Below are 24,535 nucleotides of genomic sequence, written 5' to 3' on the forward strand. Positions count from 1 at the left end.
ATCAGTGTGACAGATCGGCGCCTGCGGAGAGTGGAGGAATCTGAGAGACGACGGCCACAATCTGTGATGGTGTCACCGCCGCCTCCTCCTCCATTCATGTATTTTCGGGCAGTCCTGTGTAAGTGCACATGGGGCTGCTGCCCCTCCAAGGTGAACACTGTGCAGGATGTGTATGAAATATTCATGACCTCCAGCCACTCTGATGGTAATAGCGCCCTGTAACATGCATATTTTATGAGTGCACTCAGGATGCCAGACACATCTTTGAAGAGTTCTCCACGGCTGCAATCAGACCAAGCCACAGTCATCTCCATGTTAGAAAAGCTGGGTGACAACCATTGTGCTGCCAGCTATTGTGCTGGTCTCCTAGAGGTCGTTATAGCTGTGCCATTATGCACTCAGAGATTTGTCAATCAAGACTGGAAAAGTTGGGTGCCCGGATCTGTGCAGGTAATGGTCTGACATCTGGTGTTAGAGATGTATGATCCTGCCTGCTTGTCCTGCTGGGATGCCTCCTCTTCTTGGCCACATATTGTGTCTGAAGGGGTGGGGGTTCCACTAAGCTCAGATCCCGGGGGTTTCATCTTATTAATAAGAAAGTAGCACCTCACATGTGTGTGATGGATCTACAGCTCTGTTCATCCTGAGGCTCCTGTTTCCTGAAGAGAATCCTAGACCTAAAGAGCAGATACAGGAAAGTGTGAATATAGTGCTACAAAACAGTGCACATCACAATGGCACTCAGGGTGTGAAGGTGAAAGTGTGCTTGTGTGTGACTGCAGGTTGTGTCAGTGACTATGGGTTGTGTGTGTTTGTTTACGGGTTGCGTGTGCCTGCTGGTCGTGTGTGTAACTGCGGATTGTGTATGTGTGACTGTGGGTTGTCTATTACTGCACGTTTTGCGTGCGTTACTACAGGTTGTCTGGGTGTAAGTATGTGTGTGTGTGTAGCCCCAGTGTGTTTATACATACAGTGCCTTGCGAAAGTATTCGGCCCCCTTGTATTTTTCAACCTTTTCCCACATTTCAGGCTTCAAACATAAAGATAAAAATGTTAATGTTATGGTGAAGAATCAACAAGTGGGACACAATTGTGAAGTTGAACGGAATTTTTTGCTTATTCTAAACTTTTTTAAAAAATAACTGAAAATTGGGGCGTACAATATTATTTGTCCCCTTTACTTTCAGTGCAGCAAACTCACTCCAGAAGTTCATTGAGGATCTCTGAATGATCCAATGTTGTCCTAAATGACTGATGATGATACATATAAGCCACCTGTGTGTAATCAAGTCTCCGTATAAATGCACCTGTTCTGTGATAGTGTCAGTGTTCTATTTAACGGACAGAGAGCATCATGAAGACCAAGGAACACAACATGCAGGTCCATGATAATGTTGTGGAGACGTTTAAAGCCGGATTTTGTTGCAAAAACGTTTCCAAAATTTTAAACATCCCAAGGAGCACTGTGCAAGCGATCATATTGAAATGGAAAGTGTATCATATCACTGCAAATCTACCAAGACCCGGCCGTCCATCCAAACTTTCATCCCAAACAAGGAGAAGACTGATCAGAGATGCAGCCAAGAGGCCCATGATCACTCAGGATGAACTGCAGAGATCTACAGCTGATGTGGGAGAGTCTGTCCATAGGACAACAATCAGTCGTACACTGTACAAATCTGGCCTTTATGGATGAGTGGCAAGGAGAAAGCCATTTCTCAAAGATATCCATAAAAAGTGTTGTTTAAAGTTTGCCACAAGCCACCTGGGAAACACCAAACATGTGGAACAAGGTGCTCTGGTAAGATGTAACAAAAATCGAACTTTTTGGCACAATGCCAAATGATATGTTTGGCGTAAAAGCAACACAGCTCATCACCCTGAACACACCATCCCCACTGTCAAACATGGTGGTGGCAGCATCATGGTTTGGGCCTGCTTTTTTTCAGCAGGGACAAGGAAGGTGGTTAAAATTGATGGAAGATGGATGGAGCCAAATACAGGACCATTTCTGAAGAAAACCTGTTGGAGTCTGCAAAAGACCTGACACTGGGACGGAGATTTGTCTTTCAACAAGAGAATGATCCCAAACATAAAGCAAAATCTACAATGGAATGGTTCACAAATAAACGTATGCAGGTGTTAGACTGGCCAAGTCACAGTCCAGACCTGAATCCAATCGAGAATCTGTGGAAAGAGCTGAAAACTGCTGTTCAAAAATGTTGTCCATCCAACCTCACTCAGCTCCAGCTGTTTGCAAAGGAAGAATGGGCAAGAATTTCAGTCTCTCCATGTGCAAAACTGATAGACACATACCCCAAGCGACTGCAGCTGTAATCGCAGCAAAAGGTGGCGCTACAAAGTATTAACTTAAAGGGGACATATAATATTGCACGCCCCAATTTTCAGTTTATTATTTTTTATAAAAGTTTAAAATAAGCAATAAATTTCATTTAACTTCACAATTATGTCCCACTTGTTGTTGATTCTTCACCATAAAATTTACCGTAAATTTTTTATCTTTATGTTTGAAGCCTGAAATGTGGGAGAAGGATGAAAAATTCAAGGGGGCCGAATACTTACGCAAGGCACTGTATGTGGGTGCGTAACAACATTGTATGTGTATGTACAGTGCATTTAAAAAGTTTTAATACCCTGTGATCTTTTCCACATTTTTCATTCTTCTTGTTACCCCCCACAAACGTAAATGTATTTTATGTGATATACCAACACTAAAGGGTGCTTTACACGCTGCGACATCGCTAGCGATTGCTAGCGATGTCGAGCGCGATAGCACCCACCCACGTTGTTTGTGCGACATTTGGTGATCACTGCCGTAGCGAACATTATCGCTACGGCAGCGTCACACGCACATACCTTTTCAGCGACGTCGCTGTGACCACCGAACAATCCCTCCTTCAAGGGGGAGAGCGTTCGGCGTCATAGCGACGTCACTGCGGCGTCACTAAGCGGCCCCGCCCAATAGCAGAGGAGAGGTGGAGATGATCTGCTGGAACATGCCGCCCACCTCCTTCCTTCCTCATTGCCGGTGGAAGCATAGTGATGTGTGACGCCGCAGGAACGACGAACAACCAGCAGCATGCACCACCAACGATATTATGAAAAGGAGCGACGTGTCAACGATCAACGACTTTTGACTTTTTTGTGATCGTTGATCGTCGCTCATTGGTGTCACGCGCTTACGGAGCCGAATGTGCGTCACTAACAACGTGACCCCGACGATATATCTTTAGCGATGTCGCAGCGTGTAAAGCACCCTTAAGTGCAAGTATTTGTGAAGTGTAAAGGAAATGATCAATGGCTTTATAAATATTTTAAACATATAAATCTGAAAATTGTGCCGTATATTTGTATTCAGCCTCATGTAGTTTAATATCGCTAAATAAAATCCTAAGTGACTAATTGCCTTTAGAAATCACCTAACTAGTAAATTGAGTCCACCTGTGTGTAATGTATTCTCAGTCTAACTACAGCTGTTCTGTGAAGGCCTCACAGGTTTGTTTGAGAACATTGGAGATCAATCAGCATCATGAAAACCAAGAAACACAGCAGACAGGTCAGGAATAAAGTTGTGGAGAAGAGTAAAGCAGGGTTGGGTTATAAAAACAAATATCCCAAACTCTGAACATCTCACGGAGCATTGGTCAATCCATCACTCAAAAATGCAAGGCATATGCAAAAACTGTAAAACCTACCAAGACATGGCTGTCCACCTAAACTGACATCCCAAGCAAAGAGCGCACTAATTAGAGAAGGAGCCAAGACGCCCTTCGTCACTCTGGGGGAGCTGCAGAGATCCAGGTTCAGGTTGAAGAATCTGTCCAGAGGACAAGTATTAGTCAAATACTCCACAATTCTGGCTTTAGTAGAAGAATGGCAAGATGAAAGATATTTTTTATAGCAAGCCATAAGAAGTTCCTTTTGTATTTTGGAAAAAGACATCTAGGGTACACAGCGAGCTTGTGGAAGAAGGTGCTCTGGTCAGAGGAGACCAAAGGAGATCTTCTTGGACTAAGTGCAAAATGCTATGTGTGGCTGAAAACTAACCCTGAAAACACCATCCCCACCGTCATACATGATGGTGGCAGCTCATGCTGTTGGGAGGCTCTTCTTCAGCAGAAGCTGAAGCTGGTTAGAATTCATGGGAAGATGGATGGAGCTAAATATAGGTCAAGGAAAACCTGTTGGAGGCTGCAAAAGACTTGAGGCCGGATGCAGCTTCACCTTCCAGCAGGACAACGACCCTAAACATCCTGCAGAAATACAATAGATGGTTTAGATCAAAGCTTTTTCATGTGTGTGAACGGCCCAGTCACAGTCCAGACTGAAATCCCATTGAGAATCTGTGACAAGATGGAAAAATTGCTGATCACAGACGTCTCCATCCAATCTCACTGAGCGAGAGCAAAGAAGAAGGGGCAAAAAAATGTCACCTCTACATTGCAAAGCTGGTACTGATGAGATTCTATGTAGATAGTAGAGGTAGTTGGGGGTGGGGTTCTGCCTCTAGCTCCTCCCACTGCCTCTAGCTCCTCCCTCTTCTGTCTACATAGAATCTCATCAGTAACAGCCGCCAGCTCCTATCTCAGTAATGGGAAAGTCCTCACTGAATACAGATTTTACCTCAGAATTGAGAATTTTGTGAGTGACTGATGAATTCTGGCAGAGGAAGAAGCAAATGTCTCTGATAAGATACATTATAAAGTTGCATATTTTCATGTGTACTATTGATTTATGAAATAAAAAATAAAAAACAACACTTAAGCTTTAAGTTTATAGGTGTAACGTTTAAAAAATTTGGAAAAGTTCAAGGGTATGAATACTTTTCAAGGCACTGTGTAAGTATATGTGTGCGTAGCAGACGTGTGTATGTAGCAGACGTGTGTGTGTGTGTGTGTGTATGTGTGCTTTGCTGCGGTATGTATGTGTGTGTATAGCCACGGTATGTATGTATGTGTGCTTTGCCGCAGTTTGTATGTGTGTGTGTGTGTGTGTGTGTGTGTGTGTGTGTGTATACCGCGGTATGTATGTATGTGTGCTTTGCCGCAGTTTGTATGTGTGTGTGTGTGTGTGTGTGTGTATACCGCGGTATGTATGTATGTGTGTTTTGCCGCGGTGTGCATGTATGTGTTGCCGTGGTGTGTGCATGCATAGCTGCTTTGTATGTGCGTGCGGCCCTGTTGTTTGCGTATATGTGTGCATAACCGCTGTGTGTGTGTGTGTGTGTGTGTGTGTACGTGTGTGTGTGTGTGTGTAGCCGAGTTGTATGTGTGGCAGCGGTGTGTGTATATGTGCAGCTGCAGTGTGTGTATATGTGTAGCTGCGGTGTGTGTATATGTGCAGCTGCAGTGTGTGTATATGTGCAGCTGCAGTGTGTGTATATGTGTAGCTGCAGTGTGTGTATATGTGCAGCTGCAGTGTGTGTATATGTGCAGCTGCAGTGTGTGTATATGTGTAGCTGCAGTGTGTGTATATGTGCAGCTGCAGTGTGTGTATATGTGTAGCTGCAGTGTGTGTATATGTGCAGCTGCAGTGTGTGTATATGTGTAGCTGCAGTGTGTGTATATGTGTAGCTGCAGTGTGTGTATATGTGCAGCTGCAGTGTGTGTATATGTGCAGCTGCAGTGTGTGTATATGTGCAGCTGCAGTGTGTGTATATGTGTAGCTGCAGTGTGTGTATATGTGCAGCTGCAGTGTGTGTATATGTGTAGCTGCAGTGTGTGTATATGTGCAGCTGCAGTGTGTGTATATGTGTAGCTGCGGTGTGTGTATATGTGTAGCTGCGGTGTGTGTATATGTGCGTATGTAGCAGTGGTGTGTATGTGTGTACGTAGCCACAGGATGTTTAGATGTGAGTGCGTAGCAGCGTTGTATGTATATGTGTGCGTAGCCACTGTTTGTATGTGTATATGTGTGTGTATAGCATCGGTGTGTGTATATGTGATTGTGTAGCTGCGGTGTGTGTATATATGTGTGTGCGTAGCAGCGGTGTGTGCTCTGGGGATGTGTGCCGGGTACGTGGGAGGTTTATTTTTCGCTTCTTTTCGGATGCCTCATTGCTGCATAGATCGGAGAAGAGGCAGCGATACCAGAGAGGTAGGAGCCTTCATCCTTCTTCCTGCACCCAGGCGGGCGCTGTGCCATCCACCTGTCCAGCATCCACACAGCCCTGACCCCCAGCATGTGCCCTGCGTACTGTGCATGGGTGACACAGGGGAGGAGAGCAGACGTCTGCACGGAGGCGGCTGTGTGTGGCACTGGCACTGATGGGGGAGGCTTATCGCTTAACTCTTTCAATGCTTCATGAATTCCTCACGACATTGCACAGCTGTATGCTCTATGCTATGCCACTGTATGTCAGGCTGTGCCATCGTGTGATTATATCTGAGATATGCCAGGCTGTGCCATCATGTAATTGTATGTATGATATGCCAGGCTGTGCCATCATGTGATTATATCTGAGATATGCCAGGCTGTGCCATCGTGTAATTGTATGTATGATATGCCAGGCTGTGCCATCATGTGATTAAGTATGCATGATGTGCCAGGTTGTGCCATTATATGTATATGTCAGGCTGTACCATTTTGTGATTGTACCTATGATATCCCAGACTGTGCCATCATTTGATTGTATGTATGATGTGCCAGGCTCCGCCATCATGTGATTGTATGTATGATGTGCCAGGCTCCCCATCATTTGATTGTATGTATGATGTGCCAGGCTCCCCCATCATGTGATTGTATGTATGATGTGCCAGGCTCCCCATCATGTGATTGTATGTATGATGTGCCAGGCTGTGCCATCATGTGATTGTATGTATGATGTGCCAGGCTATGCCATCATGTGATTGTATGTATGATGTGCCAGGCTATGCCATCATGTGATTGTATGTATGATGTGCCAGACTGTGCCATCATGTGATTGTATGTATGATGTGCCAGGCTCCCCATCATTTGATTGTATGTATGATGTGCCAGGCTCCCCCATCATGTGATTGTATGTATGATGTGCCAAGCTGTGCCATCATGTGATTGTATGTATGATGTGCCAGGCTATGCCATCATGTGATTGTATGTATGATGTGCCAGGCTATGCCATCATGTGATTGTATGTATGATGTGCCAGGCTGTGCCATCATGTGATTGTATGTATGATGTGCCAGGCTGTGCCATCGTGTGATTATATGTATGATTGCCAGACTCTGCCATCGCATATGATTGTATGATATGCCAGGCTGTGCCATCGTGTGATTGTACTGTATGTATGATGTACCAGGCTGTGCTATCGTGTGACTATATGTATGATATGCCAGCCTGTGCCATCACTTGTGATTGTGTGATGTGCCAGGCTGTGCCATTGTGTGAGTGTATGACATAGGTAATGGACTGTAATAAACGGAGGCGCAGGCGTTGCAATCTATATCTTGTTTTGCAGGGTTCTGCATGTGATCGGTGGGTAGTCCTGGGTGTATGTTAGTGGGGGCAGGGTGAGTGGGTGAAGATCTGCATTATCTACATGTCGCTGGATAAGATAATGATATAATGCTACGATGAGGGTGAGGCGTGCGGGCACTGGTGATACTCATATATACAGGGGCAAGAACGGGACAACCCAGTGGGCAGACCATGGATGCTAGACTAGAAGATTCCTGCCCAGCACCCGTGTATCAAGATCTTCTGCTTGCTGCAATAGGACAGGCAGGGGTCAATCTAATCTGGTACTTGTAGTGCAGAAGGGACCTGAAGATTAGAAGAAACTAGAACTCCGCTCAGAGTATCAGATATGCACCTACTGGGGATTCTGGTACATTTTAGGGTTCACCCATCCACAGACCCTCAAGTGTTCTGTTCTGTATTACTGGGGCACGTTTAGTGACCTCATAAGAAAATTCAGAACTGCAGTGTAAAGCATCGGGGACAGCTACCTGTAATGAGACAGAAGGAGAATTTTAGACTACCACAGACTCCAATGAGCTGGAATCACTCATCATAGCTGATCCCTTATGAATCAGCGCTGCAGTGTAAAGCGTGGAGGATAGAGCAGCAGGCGGAACCTCTGATGAAACAGACCAACACAAAGTCACTTTAAATGGCTGTACTCAAAGCAATTGGGAACCCAATATTACAGGCAAAGACACCAGTATCCGGGAACAGTACCTAACTGGTATCAGAGAGTGGTGACTGGTATTGGGTATCAGAGACTGGCATCGAGGAGCGATGTGGGGGACCTTGTTGTATTGGGGAGTGATGACTGGTATAGGGGTGTGAAGACTGGTATCGGTGTACAGGTGTCGGCGTACTGGTGTCATGGTGTGGAAACTGGTATTGAGTAACAGTAACTGGTATAGGGGAACGGCGGCTGGTATTGAAAGTGGAGGCTGGTATTTGTTAGGGCCAGGTGGACGGGCAGACCCAGGAGGTGGATCCACTGGGCCGAACTCCTTGATGATGGTAAGGGGTCCGGTAGCTGGAGCACTACAGGTAGCAGGATAGTCCGTGTACAAGAGTAGTATGCAGAAGTCCCTGGGACCACGGAGTCACTGATGGTAGTTCGGGTGACGGAGCTCAGGTTCGGAAGCCGAGATGTTGTCAGGCAGAGTCCGGAACCGATGGAGCGAGAAGACGGGTCACCGCAGGGATCAGAGATGGAACGGACTGTCAGGATGGCAGATAGGCAGCGTTCGGGATTCGGCAGGACCGGATGGCGAGGCAGGATCGGCTCTAGAAGAGAGAGAGGTGAGTATCTCACAGGAACACAGGGAGACCTGACTCCTAGCTTGGGAAACACGAAGAACAGGCCCCGCCCACTTGGACACTAAACCCCTTTATACCCTGTACCTGTGTGCTCAATTTCCTGTCAGTGGACGCTGGCCCTTTAAGAAAGGGTCAGTGACCGCGCGCGCGCCCTAATGCGCATGCGCGCGGCCCGGGTGCCAGAAGCCAGGGCAGGGAGCGGAGAGGAGGAAGCAGGAGAGCCGGGCTGGGGCTGTGTAGCCGAGGGGCGCCGGGAGCGGGGACCGGACCGCCTGGAGGCCGCAGGCAATGGAGGCTGGAGACCGGGGAGAGAAGCAGGGAAGCCGGGGAGCGTGGCAGGTGAGCCGGGGAGTAGGGCAGGGGACCCGGAGAGCGTGACAGTATTGGGGAGCGATGACTGGTATCGAGGTGGGGTGACTGGTATTTAGGGGTGGAGACTGATCTCAAGGAGTCATGTGGATGGCCTGGTATTGGGGAACAGAGACTGATATTACGGACCAGTGACTGGTATCGGGGAGTGGAGACTGGTATCGAGGAGTGATGGGGGGGCTTGATTTAGGAGTGTGGTGATTGTTATCTGGGAGTGAAGGCTGGTATCTGGGTGTGATGACTGGTATTGGGGTGTGGGGGCTGGTAGCATGGAGCGGGAGCGATGGCTGGTATTGGGATGTGGGGGCTGGTAGCGGGGAGCGGGAGCGATGACTGGTATTGGGGTGTGGGGGCGGGGAGCGGGAGCAATGATATTGGGGCGTGGGGACTTCTAGAGGGTAGCGATGACTGCTATCAGGGTACAGAGCAGTGTGGCTTAATCAGAGGAACCTGGTATTGAGGAGTGTTGCGGGGGCTGGTATCAGGGAGCGGTGCGGAGTAGCTCCAGTATTAGGATGTGACCGCCCTGTCTCTGTTTCCCCCGCAGGCAGTATGAGACCGTGGTTCCTGTGGAAGACCCTCTTGTCACGGAGGTGACGTCCACGCTGCAGGAATGGGCCTCACTATGGAAGCAGCTGTACGTGGTGAGTCCCCAACACTGCTGGGTGCAGAGGAGACATGCCCTGCTCTACTGATCTCACTGGCTCCGGCATGGAAGGGGTTGATGTCTTTTTACAGCAGTACAAGCTATTGCTATAGTAACGTGTATTCTATTCACTGATTGAAGCAGAGGAAGCAAACAGGTGACATATAGTCGTAGAGGAGCAGAGCAGGTTCTGTCATAAAAATGTGGAATGGGTTCGGTTGTAGAGGTGGGGAGCGGGTTCAGTCGTAGAGGTGGGGAGCGGGTTCAGTCGTAGAGGTGGGGAGCGGGTTCAGTCGTAGAGGTGGGGAGCGGGTTCAGTCGTAGAGGTGGGGAGCGGGTTCAGTCGTAGAGGTGGGGAGCGGGTTCAGTCGTAGAGGTGGGGAGCGGGTTCAGTCGTAGAGGTGGGGAGCGGGTTCAGTCGTAGAGGTGGGGAGCGGGTTCAGTCGTAGAGGTGGGGAGCGGGTTCAGTCGTAGAGGTGGGGAGCGGGTTCAGTCGTAGAGGTGGGGAGCGGGTTCAGTCGTAGAGGTGGGGAGCGCGGGTTCAGTCGTAGAGGTGTGGAGCGGGTTCTGTCGTAGGGGTGGGGAGCGGGTTCTGTCGTAGGGGTGGGGAGCGCGTTCGGTCATAGAGGATGGGGAGCGGGTTCTGTCGTAGGGGTGGGGAGCGCGTTTGGTCGAAGAGGATGGGGAGCACGTTCAGTCATAGAGGGTGGGGAGCGCGTTCGGTAGTAGAGGGTGGGCAGGGCGTTGGTCGTAGAGGGTGAGGAGCGGGTTCAGTCGTAGAGGTGGGGAGCGCGGGTTCAGTCGTAGAGGTGGGGAGCGGGTTCAGTCGTAGAGGTGGGGAGCGGGTTCAGTCGTAGAGGTGGGGAGCGCGGGTTCAGTCGTAGAGGTGTGGAGCGGGTTCTGTCGTAGGGGTGGGGAGCGGGTTCTGTCGTAGGGGTGGGGAGCGCGTTCGGTCATAGAGGATGGGGAGCGGGTTCTGTCGTAGGGGTGGGGAGCGCGTTTGGTCGAAGAGGATGGGGAGCACGTTCAGTCGTAGAGGGTGGGGAGCGCGTTCGATAGTAGAGGGTGGGCAGGGCGTTGGTCGTAGAGGGTGAGGAGCGGGTTCGGTCGTAGAGGTGGGGAGCGCGGGTTCAGTCGTAGAGGTGGGGAGCGCGGGTTCAGTCGTAGAGGTGGGGAGCGGGTTCAGTCGTAGAGGTGGGGAGCGGGTTCAGTCGTAGAGATGGGGAGCGGGTTCAGTCGTAGAGGTGGGGAGCGGGTTCAGTCGTAGAGGTGGGGAGCGGGTTCAGTCGTAGAGGTGGGGAGCGGGTTCAGTCGTAGAGGTGGGGAGCGGGTTCAGTCGTAGAGGTGGGGAGCGGGTTCAGTCGTAGAGGTGGGGAGCGGGTTCAGTCGTAGAGGTGTGGAGCGGGTTCAGTCGTAGAGGTGGGGAGCGGGTTCAGTCGTAGAGGTGTGGAGCGGGTTGAGTAGTAGGGGTGGGGAGCGGGTTCGGTCATAGAGGATGGGTAGCACGTTCAGTCGTAGAGGGTGGGGAGCGCGTTCGGTAGTAGAGGGTTGGCAGGGCATTGGTCGAGGAGGATGGGGAAAGCGTTCGGTCGTAGAGGGTGGGGAATGCGTTCGGTAGTAGAGGGTGGGCAGGGCGTTGGTCGTAGAGGGTGAGGAGCGCGTTCGGTCATAGAGGTTGGGGAGCACGTTCAGTCGTAGAGGTGCGCGTCCTGTTGTAGAAGTGGGGAGCGGGCTGGGTCATAGAGGTGGGGAGCGGGCTGGGTCGTAGAGGTGGGGAGCGGGCTGGGTCGTAGAGGTGGGGAGCGGGCTAGGGGTCGTAGAGGTGGGGAGCGGGCTGTGGGTCGTAGAGGTGAGGAGCGGGCTGCGGGTCGTAGAGGTGGGGAGCAGGCTGTGGGTCATAGAGGTGGGGAGCGGGTTGGGTCGTAGAGGTGGAGAGCGAGTTTTTGTCACAGAGGTGGGGAGCGGGTTGGGTCACAGAGGTGGGGAGCGGGTTGGGTCACAGAGGTGGGGAGCGGGTTGGGTCGTAGAGGTGGAGAGCGAGTTTTTGTCACAGAGGTGGGGAGCGGGTTACGTCACAGAGGTGGGGAGCGGGTTGGGTCACAGAGGTGGGGAGCGGGTTGGGTCGTAGAGGAGCAGAGCGGTTCAGCGTTCAATCATAGAGGTGCAAAGTGGCGTATAGTCTTAGCGATTTGCACTCAGCATGTATCAGAGCTGCGTCCTAGTGGCACACTGACTCGCGCCTCGCTGGCCCTGCCTCACAGCGGTGCCTGGAGCGGCTGTAGCTGATATATTGGGACAAGGCAAAATCTGTGCTGTGTAATATAGAGAATGTCCTGGGGAAACCTCAGGGATCTCACAGGATGTGCCACCACCAGCCGCATCCTCCTCTGCTGACCCTACTTCAGGTGCTGTGCTGGGGCCAGGAAGAGGAGGGAGGCAGCAGACAGGAAGCTTCTGATTGGTCAGACCACATAGCACAGCTACCAGGAAGACACCGCCCACTCAGCACAGGTATAGAAAGAAAATGCACAGGAGGAGAAGACCCCAAACCTGCAGCGTGCTCCGCATTGCTCTGTACAGGCCGCAAACCCACAGGAGGCAGCAGTGAGATCTAACCAGGAAAACAGACTACAGCTTTGGATGTGATTGGAGTATAAAAGGCGGTTCAAGATCTTCTCAGTTATGTAGAGATTTTGACTTTGCTGTCCTCCCCTTCAGATTCCAGCGCTGTGTAATGACCCCCCCCAACCGCAGGTGTCAGACGACTGCTGTATTGTAGCCATGTATCTAATCTTCTCATGTGTGATACCGGCTGCTGAACTGTGTATCTAATCTTATAATCCATGATTCTGTCTGCTGAGCTGTGTATCTAATCCTCCCCTATGTGATACTGTCTGCTGTACGGTTAATCTACTCCCCCCATGTGTGATACTGTCTGCTGTGCTGTGTATCTAATCTTCTCATGTGTGATAATGTGCTGACCTGTGTATCTAATCCCCTCATGTACAGGACTACTTGCCCATCATGCTGGGTCACTCCCCCCCCGCCCGCTCGCGTGTCTCCTCGACCGCCCGTGTGCTGATGTGACCTTATTACGGTGACCCACTTTCCGCGATTGGGTGATGCCCCCTGGCGGCTCCATCTTTACGATCCCATTATTTCCCCTCCTCCAGCCGTTTAGTGATCTCGACCCTTTCCAATGTGCAAATCCTCTGATCATATTATCCGTTTCTCCCTACCCACCCCCCACCAGGATTTAATCCTTGGCCTCCCCCCTCCCCATATGCACTGACACTGGTTGGATGTTATGTGGGGTGTTGGCGGCTCTCCCCGGATTTTGGTGCATTACTTCACAGATTTGTATCTTGGCCGTAGTGCAATATCATAAGCGTCTTAATACCCGGGGTATAATACACCTCCGGAGGCCACCTGTCCTGGACACCCTCACTCAGAGGTAATGGCTGAGACTGCGGACTGGAGGAGATAAATGGAGCAACTGGTCGCAAGAGGAACAGGAACAAACGTGGTATAATCAACAATGGGAGTGGCAGACATAAATACAGCTCTGGATGTGACTAGAGTACCAGACTCAATCCCATCAGTGCTAGAGATTTTATTCACAGGCTCTATAGAATGGCGCTGTGCCTTGTCTCTCCGATCTATAGAATGATGCTGTGCCTCACTGCTTTGCTCTATAGAATAGCGCTGTGACGTCTCGCTCCACTCTATAGAATGGCGCTGTGCCTCCCTGCTCCGCTCTATAGAATGGCGCTGTGCCTCCTTGCTCCGCTCTACAGAATGGCACTGTGCCTCCCTGCTCCGCTCTATAGAATGGCGCTGTGCCTCCCTGCTCCACTCTATAGAATGGCGCTGTGCCTCCCTGCTCCGCTCTATAGAATGGCGCTGTGCCTCCCTGCTCCGCTCTACAGAATGGCACTGTGCCTCGTCGCTCCGATCTATAGAATGATGCTGTGCACCGCAACTCAGCTCTATAGAATAGTATTGTGCCTCACCATTCCACTCTAAAAAATGGCGGTGTGCTTGCCACTGCGCTATTTAGAATGGTGCTGTGGCACTTCGTTCCTCTCTATAAAATGGCAATGTGCCTTGCCACTCTGCTCTATAGAATGGCACTGTGCCTCAGCACTCCATTCTATAAAATGGCACTGTTCCTTGCTACTCCGTTCTATAGAATGGCGCTGTGCCTTGCCACTCCTATATATAGAATGGCGCTGTACCTTGCCGCTCCACTTTACAGAATGGCGCTGTGCCTCCCCTCTCCGCTCTGTAGAATGACTCTGTGGCTCCCTGCTCTGCTCTGTAAAATGGGGCTGTGCCTCACTGCTTACTTTATAGAATGGCACAGTGGTGCTGTGTCACGCCGCTCCGCTCTATAGAATATTGCTGTGCTACTATGCTCTATAGAATGGCACTGTGCTTTGCTGCTCCTCTTTATAGATTGTCATTGTGTCGCGCTGCTCTGCTCTATAGAATGGTGCTGTGCTGCTCCGCTCTATAGAATGGTGCTGTGCTGCTCCGCTCTATAGAATGGACTGTGCCGCTCTGCTCTGCTCTATAGAATGGCACTGTGCCACTCGGCTCTGCTCTATAGAATGGCACTGTGCCGCTCTGCTCTATAGAATGGCACTGTGCTGCTCTGCTCCGCTCTATAGAATGGCACTGTGCCGCTCTGCTCCGCTCTATAGAATGGCACTGTGCCGCTCTGCTCTATAGAATGGCACTGTGCCGCTCGGCTCCGCTCTATAGAATGGCACTGTGCCGCTCTGCTCCGCTCTATAGAATGGCACTGTGCCGCTCTGCTCCGCTCTATAGAATGGCACTGTGCCGCTCGGCTCTGCTCTATAGAATGGCACTGTGCCGCTCTGCTCCGCTCTATAGAATGGCACTGTGCCGCTCGGCTCTGCTCTATAGAATGGCACTGTGCCGCTCGGCTCCGCTCTATAGAATGGCACTGTGCCGCTCGGCTCCGCTCTATAGAATGGCACTGTGCCGCTCGGCTCCGCTCTATAGAATGGCACTGTGCCGCTCGGCTCTGCTCTATAGAATGGCACTGTGCCGCTCTGCTCCGCTCTATAGAATGGCACTGTGCCGCTCGGCTCTGCTCTATAGAATGGCACTGTGCCGCTCGGCTCCGCTCTATAGAATGGCACTGTGCCGCTCGGCTCCGCTCTATAGAATGGCACTGTGCCGCTCGGCTCCGCTCTATAGAATGGCACTGTGCCGCTCGGCTCTGCTCTATAGAATGGCACTGTGCCGCTCTGCTCCGCTCTATAGAATGGCACTGTGCCGCTCGGCTCCGCTCTATAGAATGGCACTGTGCCGCTCGGCTCCGCTCTATAGAATGGCACTGTGCCGCTCGGCTCCGCTCTATAGAATGGCGCTGTGCCGCTCTGCTCTGCTCTATAGAATGGCGCTGTGCCTTGCTGCTTTGCTCTATAGAATGGCGCTGTGCCTCGCTGCTTTGCTTTATAGAATGGCGCTGTGCCTCGCTGCTTTGCTTTATAGAATGGCGCTGTGCCTCGCTGCTTTGCTTTCTAGAATGGCACTGTACCCCGCCGCTTGCTTTAAAGAATGGCACTGAGCGTCGCCGCGTGCTTTATAGAATGGCTCTGTGCCTCGCTGCTTGCTTTAAAGAATGGCACTGTGCCTCCCCGCTCCGCTCTATAGAATGGCGCTGGGCCTCACCACTCCATCCAATAGAATGTTGCTGTGCCTCGGCGTTCCGCTCTATAGCATGGCGCTGTGCCGTGCCACTATGCTCTATAGAATGGTGCTGTGCCGCACCACTATGCTGTATAGAATGGCACTGTGCCGCACCACTATGCTGTATAGAATGGCACTGTGCCGCACCACTATGCTGTATAGAATGGTGCTGTGTCTTGCTTCTTATCCCAGTCAGGACTTATATTACCGCAGTTCAGCGTTATTAACCCATTTCAGGCAGGAGGTGCGATCCAAGGTCTGCGCTATGTGTTTCCATGGAAACCCAGCAAACCGCACTTCCCACGCATCGTCTTCTCCTGTCTGTTTCTGAGCCCACTCACATCACACTGCCTCCTGCCTGGAACCCCCGGCGTGACTGAGAAAAGGAGCCACGACATGACCGCATCAGGCCATATACACAAGGATCGGACTCGTCGTGGGGTCTTCCACACAATCAAATGCATCTCAGGATCGGATTCATCGCAGTATTAGACTCATCCTGGGATTGGATACATGAGGATCAAACAGGTCATGGAATCCAGATGGCTGTCATTGATATCGTAGTAGAACAGTGTCTGTGAATACTGCTGTACAGCCAGGTGACCGAGTGACCAGAGGGGTCAACAGCGCCCAACATAGCCCACAACCATGCCTCGGCTTCATAACTGTAGACCTGCTGGGTGCTGAAGAGAAACCTTAATATCTGTTATATAGAGTGTGTTCAGCTGTTTGTCTTATGGTTTTTAATACATCTATTACCATCTTCAAGATGTCTGCTTGCTTTTGGTGAATGGAAACATTCTCATTAACCCATGAACGCATAACTGGGGCCTCGCAGGCCTGCTAGGTTACTTGTTTTCTATGGTAGATTTCTATGGTGCGCGTTCTAGGGTTAACAGCCAGATTCTTTAACTATGCACTGCCCTGTAACGTCTCACAGATGAGGTCAGGGTCTCTCGTTGGCGGTTGTAGTCGTACTGCATTACACCATCCCACTGGTTCAACTATTTGCTTAATCACCCACTTTTATATGGTAAAATCACACTCTAGGAATCTCCTCTGAAACAGCCAAGATTGCCTTCAGAATGCGACTGCAGCATCTAAAGTGTTTGGTAACAGAATAATAATAGTAATTAATTAAAATGTATTTTATATTTAAACGTAGATTTTTTTACTGACTCAATCATAGCCGCCTGCACTACTCCAACCTGACTGCACTATTCCGACCTGCCTGCACTACTCCGACCTGCCTGTACTACTCCGAACTGCCTGCACTACTCCGACCTGCCTGCACTACTCCGACCTGCCTGCACTACTCCGACCTCCCTGCACTACTCCGACCTCCCTGCACTACTCCGACCTGCCTGTACTACTCCGACCTGCCTGTACTACTCCGAACTGCCTGCACTACTCCGACCTGCCTGTACTACTCCGAACTGCCTGTACTACTCCGACCTGCCTGTACTACTCCGACCTGCCTGTACTACTCCGACCTGCCTGCACTACTCCGGCCTGCCTGCACTATTCCGACCTGCCTGCACTACTCCAACCTGCCTGCACTACTCCGACCTGCCTGTACTACTCCGACCTGCCTGCACTACTCCGACCTGCCTGCACTATTCCGACCTGCCTGCACTACTCCGACCTGCCTGCACTACTCCGACCTGCCTGTACTACTCCGACCTGCCTGCACTACTCCGACCTGCCTGCACTACTCCGACCTCCCTGCACTACTCCGACCTGCCTGTACTACTCCGACCTGCCTGTACTACTCCGACTTCCCTGTACTACTACGACCTGCCTGTACTACTACGACCTGCCTGTACTACTACGACCTGCCTGTACTACTACGACCTGCCTGTACTACTACGACCTGCCTGCACTACTCTGACCTGCCTGCACTACTCTGACCTGCCTGCACTACTCTGACCTGCCTGCACTACTCTGACCTGTCTGCACTACTCTGACCTGTCTGCACTACTCTGACCTGTCTGCACTACTCTGACCTGTCTGCACTACTCCGACCTCCCTGCACTACTCCGACCTCCCTGCACTACTCCGACCTCCCTGCACTACTCCGACCTCCCTGTACTTCTCCTACGGCCCCCTACTTCTCCTACGGCCCCCTACTTCTCCTACGGCCCCCTACTTCTCCTATGGCCCCCTACTTCTCCTACCGCCCCGTACTACTCCTACCGCCCCGTACTACTCCTACCGCCCCGTACTACTCTTACCAGCCCCCTACTTCTCCCACCGCCCCCTACTTTTCCCACCGCCCCCTGTTATGGATGACATTTAATACATATTGAATATAACCAAAAATGCTGTACTAATTTAAAATGGTGCTTGATTTTATCTAACACACCCATTGTCTGGTCGTTTCAGACAAAGGGACTTTCCCTTGATCATAAGACATACTTTTTTTTTAATAGATGCTGAGTTACCTTAATATAACATTATAAAATGCATACATATATATTACTCGACGTAAGCTCTTTTTGCCACTTAACCAATAGGATTATGGTAGGCACCCCTGGCCCTCAGCCAAGGGGCTTCTTATATTATTCTTTGTACTTCCTCAATAAATCAGAATTCTGCATCGATCATGACTGGCTGTCTTTGATTTGTGTAGAGATATATATCGTATGCGATAAAGGTCTTCAATTACTAATTTGGAGTGCAGGTGTCAAAGGGATAGATGTGTATCATGTGAATGGCATCAACCTAAATTTAAAACCATATCACCCCTACTTTTCCCACCGCCCCCTACTTTTCCCTCTGCCCCCTACTTTTCCCTCTGCCCCCTAGTTTTCCCTCTGCCCCCTACTTTTCCCTCCAGCCCCTACTTTTCCCTCCGCCCCCTACTTCTCCCACCGCCCCCTACTTCTCCCACCGCCTTGTACTACTCCTACGGCCCCCACTTCTCCCACCGCTCCGTACTACTCCTACCGCCCCCTACTTCTCCTACCACCCCGTACTACTCTTACTGCCCTCTAGTTCTCTTACCAACCGATACTACTCCTAACGGCCCGTACTACTCTTGCTGCCCTCTAGTTATGCAACCGCCCCCTACTTCTCCTACCTCCCTCTACTACTCCTACTGACACCTATTTCTCCTATCTACCTCTACTACTCTTACCACCCACTACTTCTCCTACCTCCTGCTATTATTCCTAACACGTCCTCTACTACTCTTACCGCCATCATAACTCTTAGGCGGGCTTTGCACGCTGCGACATCAGTAACAATGTGTTACCGATGCTGCAGCGATAGTCCCTGCCCCCGTCGCACGTGCAATATCTAGTGAAAGCTGCCGTAGCGATTTATTATCGCTTCGGCAGTTTCACACGCACATACCTGCCGTGCGACGTCCCTCTGGCCGGCGACCCGCCTCCTTCCTAAGGGGGCGGGTCGTGCGGTGTCACAGCGACGTCACACGGCAGGCGGCCAATTGAAGTGGAGGGGCGGAGATGAGCAGGATGTAACCATCCCACCCACCTCCGTCCTTCTCATTGCAGCCGGGACGCAGGTAAGGTGATGTTCCTCGCTCCTGCGGCTTTACACACAGCGATGTGTGCTGCCGCAGGAGCGAGGAACAACATCGCACCTGTCGCACCATCGGCATTATGGAAATGTCGGAGGCTGCAGCGATGATACGATAACGACGCTTTTGCGCTCGTTCATCGTATCAAAAAGGTTTTACACGTTGCGATATCGACTGCGACGCCGGATGTGCGTCACTTTCGATTTGACCCCATCGACATCGCACGTGCAATGTCGCAACGTGCAAAGCCGCCCTTACTGTCCCCTACTACTTCTACCACCGCCTACTACTTCCACCGCCCTCTTCTACTCCTTTTGCTCTCCCTATTACTTCTTCCTCCTTTTACTACCCCTCTGCGCCCTACTATTCCTACCTCCCCTGTCACAAACAGCACTCTGCTGCCTCCAGTTGTCAGGACAATTACTCAATTGACCAACGAATAATAGACGAGGCTGCGGCTATTTTTCACTACTAGGAGGATTATTGGTGCGCTCATAGTGAGGGTATAGTATATATACAACCGATTCCAATGCATCAAATATATAACGGTATACACTGGTACTGTCACTGCGAAGCCCCACAATGACCCATGAAAAAAACTAGCTGCCACCACCAATCATTTACACAGACCGATTGGACGCCCATTACAGATCGCATATGACTTCAAGGATGCGGTCAGTAGAGCAAGAGGAACTAAAATATAACAATTTATATATTTAATCCCAAAGTCGTCGGCAGTGTTTATAAAAATATACAAAAGATGTTACAAAAGGGAACAAAACAATACAGTATATACAATTACATAAAATAAAAGGGATAACCAAAAGAAAATTGCTAAACCTGAGGTCAATGAAATGGCTTCATAGCTTACAGGAGTTAGGTACTCCTTGGGAAAAAAAAAAGTACAGAACCCACAGCAAGTACCTTCCAAGGACTGACGAAGGACCAAATCCAGTTTCCGCTTGTTGTTAGATGAAATTTATGCCCACATACCTCCCCTTGATGAGCTCACATTGGTGCTGTTTGTGGGATGTGCTCGGCCCTTCAGAATTTGAAGAAATCCCCAACTGTCAGGGTATCTTCACCCCTGGAGGTCCCAGGCAAAAGATTTTGTGGTTATGTTGCCAATCATGATTTTGCCTTTCTATAGGTAGGATTTATGATATGTGTATTGTCATCTGACTGCTCCATATTAATTTAGGGCTGATGTTCAGGTCTCACAGTTATGTAAAAATGTGTTTTATATTCGCCGTTCTGTCACAACGCTGAAAATATTGTATATCTTCCATAAATGTAGGATCTATGTAAACCCCAATATTCATGTCTGAACTGAGTGTCTCCCAATTATGCCTGGGAAGTCAGTTCTCCTTTTCTGCTTAAACGAATTTCAGACTTGTCTCTTTCCCAGCAAAATTCCTTGCTGATATTACCTGTCCACACCAGGAGGTCCAACTTCAATGAGAATTAAAGTTTACTCTCTTTACTTTCCCTGTTTTAATTATTCCTATATGTTCAGTCTAGGGGTGGACGGATTTGTCTCCTATCCAAAGACCAAAGAGCTGTCTTATGGATTTTAATTTCTCTCTATGACATCCCCCTGCTCCTAATTTCCTCTATTACTCCTACTGCTCTCTACTTCTCCTATCTCCCTCTACTACTCCAACCTCATTCTAATTACTCCTTCCTCCCCTTACTACTTCTACCGCCCCTACTATTCCTATCTCCCTCTAGTACTCCTTCTTCCCATTACTACTATGGTACTATTGCCCCCTACTACACCTACCGCCCACTACTTCTCCTACCGCCCTGTACTTCTCCCGCCGCCCCGTACTTCTCCCGCCGCCCCGTACGTCTCCCGCCGCCCCGTACGTCTCCCGCCGCCCCGTACGTCTCCCGCCGCCCCGTACGTCTCCCGCCGCCCCGTACGTCTCCCGCCGCCCCGTACTTCTCCCGCCGCCCCGTACGTCTCCCGCCGCCCCGTACTTCTCCCGCCGCCCCGTACTTTTCCCACTGCCCCCTACTTCTCCCGCCGCCCCGTACTTTTCCCACTGCCCCCTACTTCTCCAACCCCCCCCACTTCTCCAACTGCCCCCTACTTCTACTGACCCATACTACTACTACCACTTGGCGCAGAAAAAAACCCACAAGGAATTTTTTTTTTTTTTTATCAAACCCCCCCAAAAAATTGGGAAACTGATGTAAAAATGCAGCCAACATGGTGCAATAAAACCAATACCCCATGAAGCACAAGTTGTCATGCCATCAGAAAAATAAAGATGTTCCGGCTCTTGGAAGACAAAGATGAGAAAAGCTGCTTGGTTCTTAATAGTTAATAACCCTCCCTGAGATTGACGAGAGGCGCTCGTCCTGAGAATCGGCACAGACGTCTGCACCTGCCTCATCTGCTTTTGACAGGCCTGGACCTCACCCGCCCGGCGCTCTGTCTCTTCTGGATCTCAGTTCTCCCATGGTTGTGAAGGATGGGTCACCTTTCCTGACGGATCTGGCTGCCGGGGGGATGAGTTATCCGACGTTTACTACATTTTGGCCGCATTAATATTGTAGTGAGGATTTCTTCCACATGGCTGAGCACACAATTGTGTCAGATAGGTCCGACGCTTCTCCTTCTATGGGAGATGCCCGGCGGCACCCATAAATATTGCCAAGAGTTTCTTACCGTGTGCCAGGCTGCATTATCATACATCTCCGTCCTGACCGCCCGCTGCTAATCATTAACGGGAGCCGACAGCTGCCAGTCTGCACTGAGCATCATATGCCAGGACATTGCTGACAGCTGGATGATGAGCTCCTGAGTGAGTGCACCCACTGCTGCTGCTGGATGATGAGCTCCTGGGTGAGGGCACCCACTGCTGCTGCTGGATGATGAGCTCCTGGGTGAGGGCACCCACTGCTGCTGCTGGATGATGAGCTCCTGGGTGAGGGCATCCACTGCCGCTGCTGGATGATGAGCTCCTGGGTAGGGGCACCCACTGCTGCTGCTGGATGATGAGCTCCTGGGTGAGGGCACCCACTGCTTGCTGCTGGATGATGAGCTCCTGGGTGAGGGCACCCACTGCTGCCGGTGGATGATGAGCTCCTGGGTGAGGGCACCCACTGCTGCTGCTGGATGATGAGCTCCTGGGTGAGGGCACCCACTGCCGCTGCTGGATGATGAGCTCCTGGGTAGGGGCACCCACTGCTGCTGCTGGATGATGAGCTCCTGGGTGAGGGCACCCACTGCTGCCGGTGGATGATGAGCTCCTGGGTGAGAGCACCCACTGCTGCTGCTGGATGATGAGCTCCTGGGTGAGGGCACCCACTGCCGCTGCTGGATGATGAGCTCCTGGGTAGGGGCACCCACTGCTGCTGCTGGATGATGAGCTCCTGGGTGAGGTCACCCACTGCTGCTGATGGATGATGAGCTCCTGGGTGAGGGCACCCACTGCTGCTGATGGATGATGAGCTCCTGGGTGAGGGCACCCACTGCTGCTGAGGAATGATGAGCTCCTGGGTGAGGGCACCCACTGCTGCTGCTGGATGATGAGCTCCTGGGTGAGGGCACCCACTGCTGCTGCTGGATGATGAGCTCCTGGGTAGGGGCACCCACTGCTGCTGCTGGATGATGAGCTCCTGGGTAGGGGCACCCACTGCTGCTGCTGGATGATGAGCTCCTGGGTAGGGGCACCCACTGCTGCTGCTGGATGATGAGCTCCTGGTGAGGGCACCCACTGCTGCTGCTGGATGATGAGCTCCTGGGTGAGGGCACCCACTGCTGCTGATGGGTGATATCACCTTAACTACTGTATAAGAGGGCACATTTATGTGATCGCGCAGTAACTTCCCACCCCACATTAGACACATGAAGACAGCTGTATGCAGCCGAAACGCATTGTGTTTTTAAATAAAATTGTTTTTTCTTTTATTCCTTTGCTCATTGGGTTACATGTGCAATCTTGGGAACACCCTTCACTTGCTATCTCTACCAGGACAACACCCCCCCATTGCATCTATAGCACATTGACAAATACACGCAATATAATTCTGATGGATGTTACTGGAAACAGTCAGCAGCCTTGAGCACAGATATGTTACTCACCTGTCCTAGCTCCAGCGGTTGCTCTGCTCCTGTGCACGTCTGGGTACAAACGTTACCCAACGCCACCTCTATAGTCGTAGGCTAAGGCTTTATGGGCCGATTCAGGCAGCATTACACTACCTCAGTATTCAGGTAGTTTGGTGTCTTCACTCCTAGAACTTCACTTTGACTTCCATTGCTCTGGTTGATACTCCTCGTTGCATCATCATCAGTACGTTCTGATTTCCGTCTGCTCATCCGGACCAAAGGCTCCAACCACCTCACCAGATGAGACATAAGACGCCTCTGCTGAGCTCCGGTGATACATCCGCGTGGCACTTCACTTTACAAGTTAGCAGAACAGGCACAAAATAAACAAGAAATGCAGTGAGATTTCAGCTCTGAAGCAACAGAATATTGCGCTCTGGATGTTATGCAGATCATTTCTATTCATTATTGCTTTGTGTTTCAAACTTTTTTAAAAAGGACCACAAAATGAGCCGGACGCCCGTCAGGTGCTGCTGGGACCCATCGTACGTCAGATCCCACAAATTGATCCTTCTACATTTTTTTTTGGGAAGGAAGATATGAAGTAATGTTCTTCACCTTTTATGATTGTGAGCACCACCGACAGGAGACGAGCATCCGCCCGCGCCTCTGATCGCTCCACAAATGCACATTGTTACTGGTTTGTCCAGGAAGGATCCCAGTTACCAGAGCAACTCGCAGAGGAGATGGAAACTTGTCGCCTTGGCAGAGATCCAAAAAAGCGATCAAGAGCGAGAGGGCGGCCGGCGCGGACCTGAGCGGCTTTATGTGATTGACACGTCCCTGCCCCAAATGTTGTTAATGCAGATCTTTCTGGAAATAGAAATCTGGGGTCATGAAAAGCTGCAGCATCCACACACTCAGAGCTGACATCCATCACAGTGTCAGCAAATATTAGCCCCGCGTCTATTGTCTGGGTGTATCCTGAGTTATATTCTCTAGTCACATTCAAAGCTGCAACATTTATTCATTATACTGTAGTCATAACCAGTGCACTTCAAACTTTTATTTTACATCTCTTGTCTTGTACTCCAGTCACATTAAGAGCTGCGCTCAAAATTCTGCCTTTACATTATGTCCTAAAAAGTCACATTTAGAGCTGCAGTCACTATTCTGCTGTTACATTATGTCTTATTCTCCAGTCACATGCAGAGCCGCAGTCACTGTTCTGCCCTTACATCATGTCTTATTCTCCAGTCACATCCAGAGCTGCAGTCACTATTCTGCTCTTACATCATGTCTTATTCTCCAGTCACTGTTCTGCTGTTACATTATGTCTTCTCCTCCAGTCACATCCAGAGCTGCAGTCACTTTTTGCTGTTACATTCTATCTTGTTTCCAATCACATCCAGAG

The 24,535-nt window shown here is 50.5% G+C and overlaps 1 protein-coding gene across 6 annotated transcripts in view; it reads left to right on the forward strand.

Annotated features, from left to right (window-relative positions):
* DOCK3 (dedicator of cytokinesis 3) overlaps positions 1-24,535 on the forward strand; it is a 144,996-nt gene that overhangs the window by 67,953 nt on the left and 52,508 nt on the right. For 5 of the 6 annotated variants that reach the window (XM_075321651.1, XM_075321653.1, XM_075321654.1 and 2 more), the window contains exon 5: positions 9,692-9,788. In XM_075321651.1, coding sequence (XP_075177766.1) covers positions 9,692-9,788 — 97 coding nt within the window. Of the gene's footprint in view, positions 1-6,039; positions 6,118-9,691; positions 9,789-24,535 lie in introns of those variants that run through there. The other variant, XM_075321656.1, reaches the window with a different exon arrangement.

The sequence above is a fragment of the Anomaloglossus baeobatrachus genome, chromosome 8, assembly GCF_048569485.1.
Source record: "Anomaloglossus baeobatrachus isolate aAnoBae1 chromosome 8, aAnoBae1.hap1, whole genome shotgun sequence".
NCBI classification, from domain to species: domain Eukaryota; kingdom Metazoa; phylum Chordata; class Amphibia; order Anura; family Aromobatidae; genus Anomaloglossus; species Anomaloglossus baeobatrachus.